General features: G+C 39.6%; 1 protein-coding gene across 1 annotated transcript; it reads right to left on the minus strand.

The window, feature by feature from the left end:
• Nucleotides 1–31: 31 nt before the first annotated feature.
• On the minus strand, nucleotides 32–1713 carry LOC6649276 (sin3 histone deacetylase corepressor complex component SDS3). Its single transcript, XM_002071360.4, has 4 exons — nucleotides 1507–1713; nucleotides 1284–1437; nucleotides 451–1201; nucleotides 32–383 (listed from the first exon to the last, which is right to left on the minus strand). Exons 1-4 carry the CDS (start codon nucleotides 1583–1585, stop codon nucleotides 297–299), a joined length of 1071 nt encoding a protein of 356 aa, XP_002071396.1. The 5' UTR covers nucleotides 1586–1713; the 3' UTR covers nucleotides 32–296.
• Nucleotides 1714–19505: the final 17792 nt, after the last annotated feature.

Raw genomic sequence — 19505 nt, forward strand, 5'->3', positions numbered from 1 at the left:
TCCCATTTAATAATACTAGTTTTGATTAAAATAGTTTGTATGTTGATTTTTCTTCAGATATTTACAGATGTAATACATAAATCAATTGTTTAAATTAAGAGGACTACCTACAAAAGACCAATTCCCATTATAACCAATTGGCAAGAGACTAAAGGGGAATTGATGACGATTATAGGTAGCTGGGCGAAGAGTTTTTTTTTTTCTTAAACTAGAGATCTCACTCTCCTTCTGCTGCTGCTATTGTTGCGGCAGCTGAATGATGACGATGATGTCTTTGTTATGGAAGATTAGCATGGCTATCGCCGCTTAATGGATATTTTGCCTTTGGCCAAATGCGACATATTGATCTTGACTTTACTTTCATTGGAACGCTTCACCCACACCTAAAATTGAGATTTTTTTGTTCTTACTACATTCCATGAAAATTATAAAATTTTAATGTCAACTTACCACTTCATTGCCAATGGCTGCAATGGTTGCTGGGAATTTATTCATATCCTTGCCCTCCACATAGACCTGTTGACCTCGGCAGAACCAGCGACGTTCGTACAACAATTTGTTGGCCTCAATGCGTGTCTCCACTTGATAGTTGGAAGATGCTGCAGGATCATTACCACTTATGAGATTATGATGGGACATTTGCTGCTGATGTGATTGCTGGTGATGATGTTGCTGCTGTTGGGCATAGTTGGCCATTCCATTTTGCTGTTGTTGCTGCAGGGCCATTGGCTTGCCTCTTTGAATCATCTTAAGATCAGACTCGATTTCCTTATCTTCTAGCTGGTAGACTAGCAACTGTCCTGTGGCTGGTTTGCGTCGCTTCTCTATTACCGGTAATGGTTCATTGGGACGACGCCGAAGTTTTCGTGTCACTGTCGTTTTAATCTCCATAGAATCATTCGTCAGTTCCAGGCTATATCGTTCGTTTTCTATCTGTCGCTTGCGATCTTCGAAATCAGCAATGAGGTTATCCTTGAGATCCATCATTTTCTCGTCGTAATCCTTTTGGGCAGCTTTCTTCTCTAATATATAGTCCCGTTCGACACACTCTCTCATGTACTCTTTGTAAATCTCATTGAGTCTTCGACGCTCTTTTAACTGATTCTCCAGTTTCTTAAGACGCTTAATATATTCCGGGTGTTGCAATTGATTTAGTTCATCCATTTGCTTATGCAGATTGACCAATTTGTGCTGATACATTCTTTGAAGTTAACCAAATGACAAGAGTTAGTTCCTATACCCAACAGGGGTAAATGGGAGAGGTTACCCCCTCCTATACTTACTGTTCTTTCAACTCGCTGTTGCTGCCCACATTGTTGTTGCTACTGCTATTGGTGTTCATGCAGGAAATTCCATTGGACGCCATGCCCAAGCCCAGACCACCATAACGATTTAGATTTGGGCTACGAAACTCCGTTTCACTGGCGTCGTCCGTATCTGTATAAATGCAAAAGCGAATCAGAATTTTCTCTTCGGATCTCAGCCAAAGCCGTAAGCCAAACTTACCTTCTTCGTTCCGTTCATCTCCGGAGGACTCATCGTCGTAATTGTCCCCACCCGCGTACAGATTGTAGAAAGCGGACATTTTTTTGTTATTATTTGTTGAGTTTTATGGCATAAACTGCCCGTCGTTTTGCTTTTCTTTTTTTTCTCTTTTTATTGCCTGCGCAATGATAGGGGTGCTCAAACGCTATCGATAAATTTAGAAATTTTAGAGATGACCGCAAATCAGGGCTGCATTGATACCGTTGCAATCGATAAGTAATGAGCCGAACTAAAAGTACCAACGTCAAACAAATGAGTCGAACAGATTTGACAACGTCGAACCATTGAGTCGAACTAAAAAGTACCAACATCGAATTCGCCTGAACCGATTTAAAACAAATTGTTAAATTTTTAAATCACAAAAAAAAATGTCAGACAAAATTAGAAAAAAATTTTAAAAAATATTTAAAATAATTTGAAATAAGAAACAAAAATCAACTGAAATAACTTTTAACGTCAGAATTTTTTTTTTGCCCTTTGCCATAGATATGTATAATGTCATATGTCCCCCTTTTGGTAGGCGATGAAAACTATCTAATTTTTATCCGATTTTAATAAAAAATATGTCATTGGATAAAAAATTCAATTCACTTTCTTTCGTAATTTCAAGGGAAAAAGTTCTTCAGTACACATTAGTGTCGCAAAATGGCCTCGCCCAAAGAACCAAAAAATCCCCTACAAAAGATAGTTTTGATAGATCTACAAGATCTTCGAAGAGTTCATACTTCTACCTTCTATTTTAGCAAAAACGTATTAAATATTTATCAAGCCAAAGAATAAGTTTTTTTGTTTGCTTAAATGCACCTGTGGAAAAAAGGGAAAAAGCTAATATGACTATATTCATCATCTGAATACAATCACCAACAAATTCCTGACCATTCCTGATTTCGAGCAATGACGTAGTAGGCAGAGCTTTGTCGGCAGCGTTCAAGCACAGCCGATATAAATTGATGATCTTATGAAGATTTTAGCATATGTCTTATCTTATTACTGAAGTTGGTAAAGATACTTCACACTCCACCGATTTTTCGCGAAGCACTGAATAAAATAGTGGTCTGCTCTGGATGATCTTCATAATTCATCTCACCCAGATTATAAATTGATTAAATACCAAGTTTTATCCGAATTCTTTCAAAGTGGCGGAGTAAAGTGCATACTCACAGACGGACGGACGGACAGACGGACAATAATTGTCATCGAATTTGAAATTAAATTTGAAAAAATAATATCGGGCTCCCAGTATAAGGTACGTTTCACATTTATAACGCCACTAATATATTTTCATTATTGGTCTAACGGTACAATTTTCGTTCTTGCAATGTTTTACCGAAATACTTGTTGGGACACAACAACAACATATACGAACTTTTGGATTAGTGGTACTAACGGTACTTTTTTGCTTACGAGAATTCTATTTCAGGCGCGTTTCATAATTATAACGCCACTTTCAATTAATGAGGTTTCTGCAGTGCAAGTGATAAGATCAGTATTCTTTATGTGAAAAAGTGATCAAATTTAAATTGTGAGTTAACATGCCGCGTGGAAATATTTGACCGACCGTGAAAAGGGTCAAATATTGGCTTATAAGGATGAAGGATGCAGTGGCAGAGAAATCACGCGCAAGCTGGGCAGGAGCCACCGACTTATCCAAAATTTTTTGAAAGATAATAAAAACCGACAAACGAAAGGGCGGATAAATAGCTTTTTTCAGTTGATAGCTACAAGTATATGTATGTATTTAGTTTTTAAACAATTTAAATGCCTTTAGCCTTTAGCATGTCAGGCAATTTTATGCTTGTCAGTAATTTCCTATCAAATAGTTTCCTATGCCATTAAAGATTTCCCTAACTCGAAAGTTTAATCAAAGTTTGCACAGCGACAATAAAACTGGCGATTTTATTTACAAACAATCAGGCACATGACGACTCCGGCAACGGCTACGGCTTCCCTGTAGCAACCCCAACCCCCAGCCCCCAGTCCCCAAAACCAATCCGGCCATCACAAGTACAATGTTTCCCTATTCACAATCGAAAAACGCTGAACAACAGCGCAAAAACTGCTGCTAGATGAATGTGAATGACAAACAAGAGACTCACCAAGTAGGCAAACTAGGAAATACGAGTACATAAGGGAATTTGGTAAATTGAGCTGAAAAGGCAGAGTGGCATTATGGGTTGGGGTATGGAAGTGGATGTGGATGTGAGCTGGATGGAGATACTAATACGAAGAGTATTTGATGTGATGTCTTGTACAAAAGCAATAGCAACAGCTACCAGCATGATGTTTTTATTGCGACTTCACCGTCCCGTTCTTCTTTCACTTGGTTTTTTGTTCTTTTCTTTTTTTCTATGTTTTTTTGTTTTTGTTTTGTTTTTGTTGTAGTGAGTACCCACCTCCAAAAACAGAGAGCACACACACACACACACACACACACCATATATGCTGGGTACATATGGCATTTACTGGCTGCTGGTGACGGCGACGGTGCCACGCGCCAAGTATCTTTTCTCAGTGCTTAAATTTCCTTCAATTTCGAAAAACTCCTTTTGTCCTTTTTCGGTCATGTCCTGTTTTGTTCGCTTCTCTTCTGTTCTGTTCTGTTCGGTTTGGTTTTGTGTCCTGTTGCACAGTTGTTTAGCACATTAAGCCACTAAAACAACTACGAAAACTTTTTGTGGTGACAACGTGATGACAACTATATCTACATACAAACATACATACTTATGTACATACTAACAAATCTATGTACAATCTATAATATCCATTTCAAAAATTTTAAAATCAATACAATCCTTAGTATTGGAAACCTTATCGAAATAAAAAACACACAAAGAGGATATCAACAAGGATGTCTCCTTTTGGATTCTTGGTTATTGCAAAATATTTGAATGACATGAGCCACTGAAACTAACATCATTTCCTACAAAGTAAAGTCAAATCAAAACAAAAAGTTCAATTTCTTACTAAATAAAGTTAGTTAGAATTATTTGAGTTAATAATAGTTAACGACAAAAGATTCATAACAGATTTCAAGTCAATCGATCGGCTAAAACTTAAAATTTTATGACATTTTGAAAAAAAATAGTTTTGGAAAAATCATGTTTTAAGTTTTTCATTCTTGTCAAATCAGCGATTAACAATTAAATATTATTCAAACTTGGGATAACAAATTGTTGTCACTTTGATCTTGTAGGCAAGATGTTAGAGCACATGTCAGTAGTTCTGGGAAGATTCTTACCTTAATCATGACAAGATTATAACCTGTTTATGTCTATGGCAAAGGATTTGATTTCGGACACGTTCTCATCTCTAGGCAGGCCTCTCGGTATGTTGGGTTTATGGGTTTAGGAAGTTGTCAGCTGTTTTACGGCTAAGTTATGACAGAGGCCCATGTGGATAAAGATATGCTTGTGCGTGTATGCGTGTGAGTGTGCGTGGATGTGAGTGTGTGTAGCAAGGTAAAAGCGCAGAGTCAAGTATACGAAAGAAGAAAAACTTTTTTCCTTTTCAGATGCTGTGCATGTGTGTGTATATATGTCTTTCGGTGTATGTCCTTTTATGTATGTCCTTGTTGTAGTATTGTATAGAGGCAGGCGCGCGCGCTCTTTTGGCATTTTGCGTGACATTTATTGTCATTTAACTGTGACAAAGTTTTTTACATTTTTGTTGTGGAGTTTGGCAAACATATCCATTGAGTTTATTGTCTACGAAACTGAAACCGTAACAGAAACCTAAACCGAAATTGTAAGGAAAGAAAAACAACACTCCAAGTTAAACCTAATTAAGTCATACATACATACATATTTTCATCTTGATTTTAAATAGTTCTTTGCCAGCTGCCAGCATACGATTTCTACACAGAGATATGAAACCATGTGTTTTTCTTGGCACTTGGCACACAATGTAAAATATTGTATTTTCACATTTTTCACGTTCCACAAGTGTTTTAACAATCAGTTACAGCCACCAGACCAACCAACCAACCAACCACCCACCCACCTACTTACTCATACTCATAGTATTCACGTAGAAAATGTGCTGGAACATGTGGCAGGTGGTTGGGTGGTTGGGTGGCTGCTTGGCTGTCTGGGTCTTGGCCCCAAGTGAATCATTTAGTTTTTGCCTGCCTTTTTGCCCATAAAAGAGGTTTACATACATTTTTTGGTTTTTTATTATTGATAAATGTCGTAAAACGTCTCACTTGAATGGGTATTATAGGTACTTGTTATAGCTCGTTCTATAGTTTACAAAGTTTTACAGCAAAGAGGAGTATTAGAAAACCCCAGGATACTCTGATGACAAAGTAAAACCATTCTGTCCTCAGAAATTTGTAATCTACTCTAATTGGCTAGGAATTGTCATTAGAAATTCACAATCTAACTGAGAACAATCAAAGTGTTCCAATTGCATTGTAATTTGCCAGGACACAAATGTGGCAAATAAAAAAGGTGTTGATGGACATGTAAATTGCATCGACACGAAGTATATGGTATCACACCCTACACACCCACACACACATAGACACACACACACCTTAATTTCATATACTTTCACATGGCAACGGGTGCCATCCAGTTTTATATCGTAACTGCCGCTGCCACATGATGCTGCAGCTAATTAAACGCGAAAATTGCAGTCAGCCAATTTGACAGTGGCAGTGGGAATGTGTGGCAAAAAAAAAAATTGAAACGGCGTGGCCCTGGGAGAAGGTCAGCACACAATCATTAGGGTAAATTGCTAAAAACTGAAACTGGTCATGGCGAATTGGTGGTCTGACTGGTTCTGGTCGGGATGATGGAATGGGGAGGGGGAAAATAGGGCAAATGGGTATACAATTTCAATTGAAATTCAATTCCATCGGCAACAAAATGAAATTGAATATTTTCCACAAGAGAACAGAGAAGAGAATCGAAATAGAGTAGAGAAGAGAAAAATCTGAAATGAGAAAACCTTTCCAAACCCACTTGCCCCCCCCCCTCAAAAAACCAACACACACCACTTTCATCACACTGACTGACCCCTGTTGGCCGCAGAGGAACACGAATTAGAATGGGAAATAATTGCAATTGGCGCAGAGTTTCAATTAGGTGCAATGGCGGTGGATACCATGAATTTGCTAATGCAGCTGATCCAACCGTCATTCGTGTTCCAAGCCCTGAGCTCCATTCTATTCTCCCTTCCCTAACTGACCCAACTGACTGACCGACCGAAATGCTTTGGTAATTGTATTGTTGTCGCTTACACTGAAAGTAAATTCTAATTCAAGGACATTAAAAGTGAATTACTTACCCCAAAAGGTAGGCAACAAAAATATTGACAAGCAAAAAAAGATGAAATAGTCTCCCATCTCATCTCTGTATAATTTTGGCAAATGTCTTTATAGTTGGTTTCAGTGTACTACTGGGACTACTCCCAATTGGCAGTTTCAGTGAGAATTTTAGTTGCTGTTGCTTCAATTGCCTAGAGTCGACGAATTCTGGCCGGTGTGCAATTTGGTCGAGTTGGCTGATGGCGGTTGAAACTGGGAGAGGCTAAGAGTTGGGCTCAAACAAAAAAGCAAAAAAAAAAAAAAACTGCACTCCAGGGATGCATTTATGCTGACCAACCTGACCACCAGCTGCTACTGTTGCTTCTAGAGAATAAACTGGCTAGATGGAATGGGATGCAAATGTGAATGCATTTTGTGCTCTCTCATCAGCTTTTACGGTCGCTTGTTGCAAATTATACCGACATGCCCACATCCTCGCACTCTAAAACCAACTTCATTCCCCACTAAATGAATGAATGAATCACTCATAACCATATTCCATATTCATTCCTCAGAGGTTGAGAGGCAGAGACCCATAGAGACACAGACAGAGAAAGAGAGGGACAGTTGAAATGGTGAATAATTGATTTACGAAGTTTTTCTTTCTTTGGGTCACTTTCTGCATTGTTAAGTTCATTTTATGTTTTTGTTTTTTTTTTTTTGTTTTTTTGGGGAAGCTAATTAAAGCTAATCGAGTTGCGCTTTTCCTTCTAAAGAGGCTCGCGGTGGGAGTTGAGATGGAAGTCGTGGTGTTGGTTCTGGTAGCGGTGGTGTTGGTGCTATGGACTACGAGTGGGTGGCAATCATTGTCGATTTGTTGAAAAACAAACGACAAAGTCTTCCAAGTAGAAGTTAAAGCCAAACCAGAAGGAACGACACGAACTTTTTGCCGAAACGCTTTGCGGCGAATTGGGCGAAAGCTTTGCCAAACCAGTCCACTTCTATTCCTCTTCGCTATCATCTCATCCTCATCCATTTCTGTGTGTGGGGAGGGTGTGGGACCGGCGGGGAGAGGAGGACACTTCCGCTTTTCGTCCAGTTTTTGTGCGTTGACAACATTCTGAGAGATGGCGAGAGGAGCAGTGGGAAAAGGCAGTTGGGAGTTGAAGTTGGAGCCATGTCAGAAGTTGCTAGCATTTACTTCAGCGTGCTTAACACTTTCCGCACTTTTTACCTCCCACTTCTTTTTTGGCGGATTGGGTTGGGAGAAGATCCCCCGTTGGTTCTTGCTTTCCTATCTTGCCATGTTGGTTGGGTGCCAAGGAAAAGTTGTTGCCTGATGTATGCTCATATAACTTTGCCACTAACGAGACTCATGAGCTGCATAATAATGAGACACACACACACACACACACACACAGAGAGAGAGAGAGAGAGAACAAGTCAAAGCCGGGTAACAAGCCGCCATACTCTCCTTTCCCCTTGCTAGTGAAGAGCTACTCCCCTGAAGCGGAATACTGCTGATGCTTCTGCTGCTGCTGATGATGATGATGATGGGAATGATGAGGGGTGGAGCTCTCGGCCTGCTTCTGGTCTTTTGGACCATCAATCAGTTGGCCTTCGTTTTGATTCCATACGATTAATTTAGCAACTGATTTGCCGATGACGAATAACAATGCCAAGTTAATGTGACGCAATTATTCATTTCCATTTCCATTTTGAAAGACCCCTCGAGGGGTGCAAACCGACTGAATGTTTAACCTTGCCATCGACTCTACCTGATACACTTGAAAAAATATATATTTGACTCTCTTTCTTTTTCTCTGCCTCTGGGAAACCTAAAATCATAATATTCTCAAAGAAACACGAATCAACAGGTGTTTTGAAATTTCTATATAGCTTTTCAAATCAGATTGCAATTCATCACTTTCAACAGGGTTGGATTAAGTCAGCCCTAATTAAAAAATCACTCTTCTAAGTCAGAACATTAATGAATATCGCTCGATTTTTAACGACTTTTAGAATTTTCAAACATAAATTTTTGGTTAATGTGTCTTTTTCTATCCATGATCTAACCATGAAATCTAAATTTAGTAAACAAACAATTGGATGGACATGATGTTTACATCACAAATTTTCGCAAAGTTAAGAAACGTTTTAAGAATTATTCAAATCAATTTGTCATTAAATTCTGTCGGCATTCCCGAAACAAACCAAAACTTCAATATTTTAGACTTTATTTGTATAGTTAATAAACTTGTATCGAATATTATCGGAAAAAGAGCTTCTATATGATTTATAAGTCTTTTTCATATTTTAACAAGATATTCAAGAAAAAACTAAAATATGAATTTCAATCTATACGAATATCTTACAGTGTTTTTTCTTTGTTGAGGGAGGGGCAGCCACTGGACAGAGAGAGAGAGAGTCGTTAGAGATTTCGTAGCAAACAGTAAAAAAAGAAGAAGCAAAAAAATTATGATGAAGTGGAAAATGAATGTGTCGATGATAATGATGATGATGATGATGATGACCATGATGGTCGTGAACACATTTACTCTGTATAGAATGTCCGGGGACTGCGTCTGTCTCTCTAGAAATAGATATCGTTATTCTTTTTGGTGGGTGTTAATGGGCTATGTCTTGACCCAACTTTATTTTCAATTAGTCTAAGGCAAAACACTTCCACAACTTCCGGCCCACTGCCCTGACTGTTGTGCCGACCATACCAACTTGCTTCCGGACAGAGCTGCAAATTAGTCGAGAGTTTTAACAAATTTAACAAGCAAATTTGCACTCGAGGCACTTGGAGCCAACCCCGCGTATTCTTTCCCATTCTCTTGGCCATTCACTGCATTTTGCCCGAAAGCTGGACTTGGCATTTGACTTGGCCGGGGAGTTGAATTTGGCGCTTTGGAGTGAACAACAACGGGAGGCAGTTGCAAATTTTCTCTGTTTGCTGTTTGCCTCTGCTCCAGGTCTCCCCCTTCTTGCCTATCTTGGCCCCATCTCTGTAGCAATTGCTGTCCGGGAGAATTGGTTTGATGAAGGCAAAGAAGCTCGACAAGTGGTGATGGTGTATGGAGGAATCCATGGGAGGCTGGGAGGCTGGGAGGTTGGAGGGACAGAGAGTTTGTTTTAATTTAAACAACACTGTAAAAGCAGAAATTGGCCCAAAAAAACAAAAACGGCAGCGGCAGAGACTTTGCCAGGCTCAAACCCAGTTCCTTTTGGCTGCTTCTCTTTTCCATTGGCATTTTCATGTCTTATTGCGCCCTTGACCCCAGGTACGGACTTAGCTGCATATGTTCGGGGCGCTTAGAAAGTTGAAATTCCTATTGTGATCCTGTAAGTTTCTTATTGCCTAAAATGAATATTCAATGCTTTAAACGGTTTCAAGGGTCTATCTAAATTGGCCCAACTAACTCCCCCGCCACTGCTGCCTTGGATACACACAGGCGTTGGCCACTTTCGCCCATGTGTATTTCGAGATGGTAGGGTGTCCTAGGGTCCTGGCTACGTATCAGTGCAGATTGTTGTCCTGCCTTCCTCTTAACGAGTATTTCTTTTGATACGCCTCGTTTTTGCGGACCTCCAGAGTGTGTGTGTGTGTGTGTGTGTTTGTCGAGGAAATTGAATAAAAAAAAAAAACAGGGGAGTGAAAAAAAAAACAGGATACACAGCAGGTTGAAAATGCTGTGGGCGTGGCCATTGAGAAGAGCTGTCAGAATCCTCTGGCACCTCCAGCTCCCAATTGCTCCTTTTTTCATCTCCTCAACTTCATCTCCTTGTGAAATTGTGAACCCATGTCAACTTTAATTGAATCTGATAGAAAGGATATTTAGCCAACCCGCCCAAACATGACCCATCTACAACTACCACCCACAACATCCCTCTCTATCCAAGCATTGGACCTCCTTTTCGCTACACTATTAATAGGTGACCTAGTCGACAACTATAAACTTGAGTCCACACTGCAATTGATGAATTGCCGCCTGACCTTAATTAGCATAGATGAACAGATTTGGGTCACAATTGCAGCCCCAGGCCGCCCTCCTGAAAAAGAAAAACATTCACAGCTCAATCTTTGCTATTTCCACTTTGTTCAGTCAAAGTTTATCCTCCTCTTGCTGCTCCACCTCCCACTTTGTCATGGCCAAAAACCACAACCAAGTCGTTTTCTTTTGTATATCTTGTCATCAACTTTTTGCCCAAGGACTGTAAGGAATCATTCGATTTTTCCCACTTTATTTTCTATTTACCCAATTTAACATTATAAAAATTTCAGCATTTAGGTCTGGAAATGCGCTTTTTGGCATATTTCTTTTCGAGTCTTAATAAGTTGGTTGGCATACGCTCCCCCGTTCGCCGCCCGTCTTGCTCCTCCGCACCTCCTAGAATCACTGCAATGCCGTTTGCTTATGCCCAACCGTTTTAGTGTAAAGTAAATCAAAAGCATTTTGCACAAGTTTTTGCTTGTTCTTTTTGCTCTTATTCTGTTCCTTTTGCTATGTCTGTATTTTCGCTTTTTCTTTTTTTTTTTTTTTGTTCTTTTCTTTTACAAAGTTCTTTTTTGTACTCTATTTTTATGAAATTCGGGTACATCAATTAGCAGTTTTGTCTGGTTAAATTTCGAAATGTACAAAGCATTTAGAAGCCCCTGGAAGTAGGCTTTACAAAATTTTCCAGCTATTTTGATTATGTTTAATAAGTCAATTTATTAGACAACTAACTAATGTGTTTTGGCAGTGTATTTAAATTTTTAGTTAGAAGAAAGAAGAAAAGTTTGAATCTAAATTCACAAGAATTTTGTTTGGGCATTGTAACCAGAGATTTGAATAAAACTTCAAAATAAAGAAACTGAAAACGATTTTTTGCCAAAGCGAAAGAGTGCTTGACAAAAAATAAACTTGATGTGGGAAATCTTTAAAATTGATCGATTTTATCTCTTAATCTGGCAAAATTTTGACTTCCAACATCGATTATCCCCCAGAAAATAAACACTTAAGTCTGCGCCTTTCCACATTTTGAGTCTGAAATCTTCTATTTTACCATAAAATTTATAAACTTATTGGAGAGATTGGCAATGAAGAGTTTTGCGAGTTTCCCATAAGTCAATCAATTCAAAATGATCTCAAATTCAGATTCGACTGCATGTACTGAAATATGAAAGAGTATTTGTAGGTCGACTTAGTTGAAGCTAGCTTTGGTTTCTTGCACTTTTGTTATGGTGGTTTTTTCTTCTCGTTCAATGCCGTTTGCTTTTGTTATTAAATTGCCAGCCAGTCGAGGCGGTTCTCCTTTGCAATGAAACACATTGCCACCTCGTCTTCCTCTTCACAATTTGTCCGACATCTTGCCCCTCCAAAACCCCCGGCAAACTTGCACTCCGCGTGTCTGGGGAGTATTTATTAAGTCATAAGACCAGGCCAACATATGTAGTGTAAGGATACGGTATGGTACGATACGGTATGGTCTGTGTATATGTGTGTGTGTGTGTTTATTGCACATACAGATGCAGACGACGTGCATTTCACACCTACGCGTAGGGAGGAGCATGAGGAGAGAGGCGGAAGCCACCGAAACTTTTGGGCGCAGCTACGTACAAAAATGAATCGAAGTAAGTGAGTGTGTTGATGAGTGGGTGGGTAGGTGGGTGGGTGTGTGGTGGGGTGATTGAGTGAGTGGTTAAATATATATGAGCAGTCGTCTGTATGGTATTCGTTACGACCGGAAATCATTGGCAATCGAGACGACGACGACGACGATAGCTAAGTCCCAGTGAACTTTATATGACTATGAATATTTAGCCAAATTATCGATTAATTAACTAATTGAATTAAATGAATACTGAAATTGACATGGCTGAGAAGTAAACAAAAGTGAAATTAACTTAAGATGTAACTACAATTTCTATTATGTTTAACTAATTTGATGTCATTGATATTAATTGCTAACGATTAAAGTTCAATGTTCTAATCCTAAGATGGTACATGTAGGTGTATGCGGGTGTAGGTGTATCTACATATGACTGTGTGTGTGTGTGTGTGTGTGTAGTATGTTGTGTTGTGTGCAAAAAGTTTTGCAAAATCTTAACGATTTGCTTATTGTTCTTTCCACATTTTTGCTGCAGATGCTGCTGCTGCTGTTGCTGTTGCTGCTGCATGCCATATCGAGTCGAATCCCCAGTTGCCAAGCTGCCTTCCTCCCTCCTCCCACCACATTTTACTACACAGTCTTCACAGTCTCATGCACGCTAAAATTAAATTCTCTTTTAATTGCTCACAGAGGTTCCGCACATGTTGCACACAGCAAAAACTAATTGAATTATGTGTAACCTCCGCTCGACTAGACAGATTCTGGCAGAAATTGCCACACCCATTGCTTTTACACACACCACCCCTCTCCACTCTCCACTTCCACTCAGACCAACTCCAGTGAAGTTTTGAGCAACAAAGTCTGCCTAAATCATTCCGTTGCCCCCATTAAGTAAAAGTTGTTATGGCATTTTCTCCTGGCATATCGAAATTCCAAGCCATTGACTCGTATTTGTCGTCCGTCTGCCCTTAGAGCTTAGTGCGGGTTGAGCTATGGGTGATGCTCTGGGCCATTAAGTTAGCCAAGTTAATGAACTTCTAAATTCAACACAGGCATTTAGCTTAAGTTGCATTAATGGGCCCAACTGATTTATGAATACATGGAGAAAAAGACACACACACAGAGAGAGAGAGAGAGAGAGGGAGAAAGGGCTTAACAGTCACACATAGAGATAGATAGATAGATGAATAAATGAATGAATGGATGGATGGATGGATAGTTAGTTTGGATGGCGGAAAAAGGCAATTTACCATCCTAGATGCGATAAAAGTCAAAATAAGCCGCAAAAAATGTGACCACAAATGTGACATGAATTACCACACCCCTCCCACACACACACACACACACACACACACCAAAAAAGGGGGCAAATGGATCAATGTAATGGAAACATTTGGAATTAATTTCAAAAACATTCTTTCCTATGGGTAAAGCTGCTTAGCTTGGACTCAGCTTCGATCTCTCATCTCAGTTGGGCTCTGTTTTGAGTTCTTTGAGGGTCATAGTTGATTTGGTTTCATTTCGTATTCGTTTTCAGTGTTTTCCTTTAAATAATTGCCCTATAAATGAGGCAAATAAATTTTCTAAAAGTGACTGTACAATGGTTTGGTCTTCTAGTTTGATGCAGTGCAGCCAAAGCTAGCAAAGAAGTCAAAGGAGTGCATTGGTCAATGGGCCATCTCCACGTGGAGGCAGTCATGTGGGACGTTTTGTAAATGGATGCCGTCATCGTCATCATCGTCATCATCAAAGAGAGGCCATCATAGCGGCTTCTGTGTGTGCTCTTGCTTCTGCAACTGATGGGTGTGGCCAGAGTCAAAGGCAACAGAACCAAAAAGAAAAAAAGAAAAAAAGGAAAAAAAATAAGAAAAAATACCCAACCAACGCGAGTTCAATATAGAGAAGAGTACCAAGGACAGTCTCTGAGAGAAGCATTGGGTATTGGGCGTGGTTGTATTAGGCGTCGGACGCTTTGTCAAAGCCTGGCGGAAAAATTTCTGGAATGAATTGCCTTTTGCCGCTTCAAAGGGGAAAATTGAAATTTTCATCAAATGCAATGAAATATCGAACATAATGGAAAACTGCCCTAACTGCCCCCCCATTGACCCGCCACCGCTCACAGCATGTGAGTTTGTAGGCATAGCCTTATAGCCGTTGTAGACCATCAAGTGGACTTGACAAAACGCTTGAGTTGGTTTGTAAAACTGGTGAGAACTGTGTAAAGGCTACCAGGAATGTGCTGCATCCATATGGATAGCAGCATCAAGTGCAATTTCACAATAGAAGCGTCAATTGTAAAGTTTATCTGATGAAAGATCAGTGCCGGATTAAGCCAACGCGGGACCTGTATCGATCCAAAAACCTAAATAAATGAGTAGAAACTCACATTCCAATGTGAAAGTTGCAACATAAACGAACATCGCTTGAAAACGATTCCCAATGATGAATAATGGTTTTTTTTAGAACTTAAATTTTTCTCCGATTTGCCTATTTTTATACCCTTGCAAAAAGGGGATACTAATTTTGGTCAGAAGTATGCAACGCATAGAAGGAAGCATCTCCGACCATATAAAGTAAATATATTCTTGATCAGTACGACGAGACGAGTTCATATAGCCATGTCCGTCTGCCCGTTCGTTTGTCCTTCCGTCTGGATCAACGTAGCCGCAGGGCTCGTAGCATTTGCTAATCCTCATATATAGTTAATCCGGCACTGTGAAGAATTCTATTGAAATATTGCTTGTCAGGTCAGGTTTTAAAATATCAAAACCAAAGCTAATTGAAAAACTAGGCGATCGGAAACGATCATAAATCAAAATTTTGCAAAATCATATCTTATCCCATATTTGAATCAAGTTTGAAAATTCTTTATCCTTAGTAATTTGTCTATCGACTTAACCAATAAGGGTAAACATTTTTAGACAAGATTCTGCTACAAGCTAGTAAAATCTCTCTTGCTATACTAACTCCATCAGGCGGTGAGGCTGAGTACTAGTCGAACCACCCTCGTAGGGAGAAAAATCCCCCGCACGGAACAAGAACTCAACTCAACTCAAGTCAACTCTTAAAATGACTTCATAATCTTATTATTTTTGCATCATTCAATCAGCTATGCGTCGAAGGTTTTTGTCTCTCTCGTCTTTCTCTTGTCTCCACACTTTGCCCCATAATTATGTTTATTTCTCCCTACTTCTCGTCTTCCTCCCCTCGCGTGTCCTTGTCCTTGCTCTCTCCGTCATTGATGTGAAACAATTTGCAGAATCAGCGAGGAAAAAGTTTGCCCCCCAAAAAAAAGAGAAAAAAAGAATTGATTATAAACTTTTCTTTCTCTCTTTCCCACTTTTTTTTTTGTTGCTATTGTTGTTGGTTGGTTTTTGTTGTTTTCTTTCCTTTTTTTTTTTTTTTTTTGATTACTTTGCCATCTTTTTAAATGGTTGGGCCTACAAGAAGCAATTTTCAGCAGGTGCTGTTGAGCCTGGACCATGGGATTAATTGAAAATCCAAAAAAAAAAGGATGAAAAAACAGGCCGAGAAATGTTTGCAACTGCCACAAAAATCAAAAGCGCCAGCCTCAAGACAGAGAGAGAGAAGGAGAGGGAGAAGGCGTGGTAGGCGTGGCCGTGGGCGCTAGGCAAATTGTTTGCTGAGTTGCATTTGCATTTTGCATTTTGGCCAAAAAGTTTTCCATTTCTTTCGAGGGAGGGGGGTTTTTTCGTGTTTTCCACCGACTTGTTCCATTTGGTTGTGTGTTCCGTTTCGTTCTATTTTCTATTTTATTTTTGTGTTGTAAGCAAAAGAAAGTTCCAAGGCATCTGGCGACTTTGTGTTCCGGTCTGCGTTTTTCGTTTTTCGATTTTTTTTTTTTTTTTTTTTTTGACTCTCATCTAGAAGTTTTCATCGACGAGTCCTCCATAGCCATTGCTGTAACACCCTTGCAATTAAGTTGCTCAAAAAAAGTTTCTCTTTTTCCGCCCAAACTGTCTGATTTGGCATAAGCTGCAGCAGGACGACAGACCAAACACCCACCCAACCATTCCAGCCGGACTACAACGTTCCCTAACCCCATGGCTGTCATTTGCATCATGTTGCTGCGGGCAGCTGCGGGTCGATGTCAATCCGATGTTTGCTCAGTTACTGAATGCCTGGACTAAGTGTTGATTAAAATATAATCAGATCCGTAATTAATGTTAATTGATTTGTGCGACATGTGCCATGTCAGCAATTGATATAAACCCGCCAGTTGCCAGTTGGCAGTCGTCGTTGTCTGCATTTGCTGTCAAATGTTGCAAAAGTTGTTCATGTTGTCTATATGCATGTATATGTGTGTGTGTACATATGTATGTCCAGTTGTCCAGTAATCCTCATCTATCCCTAACGACAATTGTCATGTTCCTAAAATTCGCTTAATTAAGCTTTTGTTACAAACAAATTTTAAACTCTTTGCTACGGAATTTGAAATCGTTGCTATGTCTGGCATAAATTTGGTCAATTCTAATGAACTTTAAAAGCTATAGAATGTGGTAGTAACTCATTAACTGGCTTAAACTCAAAAATTTCCACTTTACCCACTCTCATCCAAAAAGTATGCAATGACTTATTTAAAAAATACTCATCCCGATTTCGCAGACAATATCAAAATTTGGAACATGATGAAACTACATACATACAACAACATACCGATATTGTATTGTAGTGTGCATGTATTGCACTTATATCTGCTTATCTGGAGTGTGTGTGTGTGTCGTATCTGTCTGGGATCTGTTGGAGTTTGGTTCAACGTTGCATGACAAACGGCAACAGCAACGGCAACAACAACAACAATAACAATAACCAGCGCCCAGTTGATGAATGTCTCTGTGTGTTGTTGTTGTATCTGTGTTGTTTGCCTGTGGTTGGGGATTATGCACCACACACACACACACACACACAGACAGAAAGTTATTATCTACCTCGACCCTGGCATACCCTAATTAAAGTATATAAAACATCATTATTTTTTTTAGTCATTTCTTCAAGTTAACTAGATAAATGGACCTGAAATATGTATATATTTATATATATTAACATCGATATCTGTGTTATCGTTTATCAAGCGAATTTTCAGCATCGGATTATGGTGATTATGGAGCAACAAAACGTTTGCCTGGAAAACACGTCACGTGTCAGATAAACGAGGTAGCCCCCGAGGTAGTTAAACTTTAGACCAAAACACACAAACAAAGCGAAGAGGGGAAAGGAAAAGGGGGAGGGGGAGGGGGAACAACAATGGGCATATATACCCCACCATATGTATGTATGTATGTGTATGTGGGCAAAGGCTAACCAATTAAGCTCTGTCAAATTGTTGGGGCATTTGGAAATGTTTCCAAATCCTAAGACCAAAACCAAGTCCAATTAAAGCCACTCTTTGGCTTCTCTCGTTTTGTCTCTAAAGAAAATGAATCATTCACTTATCCATTTTCATTTTCCATTTCTTGCTTCTTCAAAATGATCATGGCTGTCTATTTTGACTTTCAATTTGTCAATTGCAGTACAGACAAACTTTTCCAATCCAATCGAAATCAAGATAAGGGCATAATTTGTTCTCCTTAGGTACGAGTCCATCAATTAATTAATTCTCTCAAGTTCTTCATCATCATCGGAATTGAAGCTTTCATGGTGTTTGTGTACCTTTTTTTTTTTTACTGGAATCCATCATATACACGGTTTGTGCAATGTTTTACTTACACTTTGCTTTTGCACGTAAAAATTAAATGCCTTGGGGTTCTTTCGTCTTCGTGTTGTGCCAAAAGTGTAAATACTGTCTTACACACGTTCTAACATCATCTTGGATATCATCTGTCTGTCCTGTCGTGTCTTTTACAAGGTGACTGAGTGAAGTGATGAGACACAGAGAAAGAGAGAGACAGACAGAGAGAGAGAGAGAGAGAGATAGAGGGAGAGAAAGCGGGAGAGAGATGATGCCCATGACAAGTCACTTTTTTATGCCACGAGTGCCAGGGAAAGGACTGGAACGAGCAGCATCAGCATCAGCATCAGACTTCTGGCATCATTATAAGATTAAATCGCATCCGCATCTTCAACTGTATGCCGCACTCGCATCCACATCCGCATCCGCATCTACTTCCACATCCTTTCACTAACATTCTCTCTGTTTTCTTTTTGTACCCACTGAGCATTTGATTTAGTTTTGTTTGCTCTTAGTTCAAGACTATATCTACTCCTTTTACTTTGTCTCCCGCTCGATAATGTCCAGGTGCCTGGTCGCTGGGTGCCTTGGATAGTTTTCTCTTACTATCAGGTGTCCGTGCACATTTTAAATTAGATTTCTTTTCCCTCTTTGACTGTGTGTGTGTGTGTGTGTGGGTGTGTACATTGTGTCTGCTCTGGGCTGTTGATCCTATTCCTAGCTGATTTAATACCATTTCATTTTAACTATTAACAGTTTAACAGGGCTAAATTTAAATGAAATTTATTTAGTATGTAGTTTAGCGATTTAATTGAATCTACCAAAGCTGCACATGCTACGTGGACTCTAGGCGCTTCAAAACTGACTGCGTCAAGTGCAATTTAATTTAAATTGTGCGTAGCCAAGGGCAACAGAGATCCGCCAGAGATACAGGAGGGTGACGGTAGAAACAATTCAACATTATCCTTACACCGCTTCTCTTGGCTATTTGTTACGCTCGGTTGCTGTCCTTAGGCGAACACACACACAGACACACTGATACACGACACATCTATTTGAATAGGCAAAAAGGAGCAAACAGAGCAAAGGCCACTTGAAGCAGTCATTTCATATCCTGTTGTTTATGGCCACATATATCCTTAAGAAGACTGAAGACGACGACAGAGCACTGAAAGTTAGTCGCACGGGAATCACACACACACACACACACACTTTCACGCACAAAGTGTAGGCGGCAGGGGACTGGAGAGCACAAGCAGAGAAAGGTCAGTTCAACTGCGAAAAAACCTACAAATTTGTCGAGGGAACGGATATTGACAGCGCCGGGCAATAAAATTCAACAACGACAAAGGGCGACAAAAACCATGGGAGTCCGATTGAGCCACTGAAGCCAAGGAAGCGTGAACATTTTTTATTTATATAAAA

The sequence above is a fragment of the Drosophila willistoni genome (assembly GCF_018902025.1).
Source record: "Drosophila willistoni isolate 14030-0811.24 chromosome XL unlocalized genomic scaffold, UCI_dwil_1.1 Seg141, whole genome shotgun sequence".
Lineage (NCBI taxonomy): Eukaryota > Metazoa > Arthropoda > Insecta > Diptera > Drosophilidae > Drosophila > Drosophila willistoni.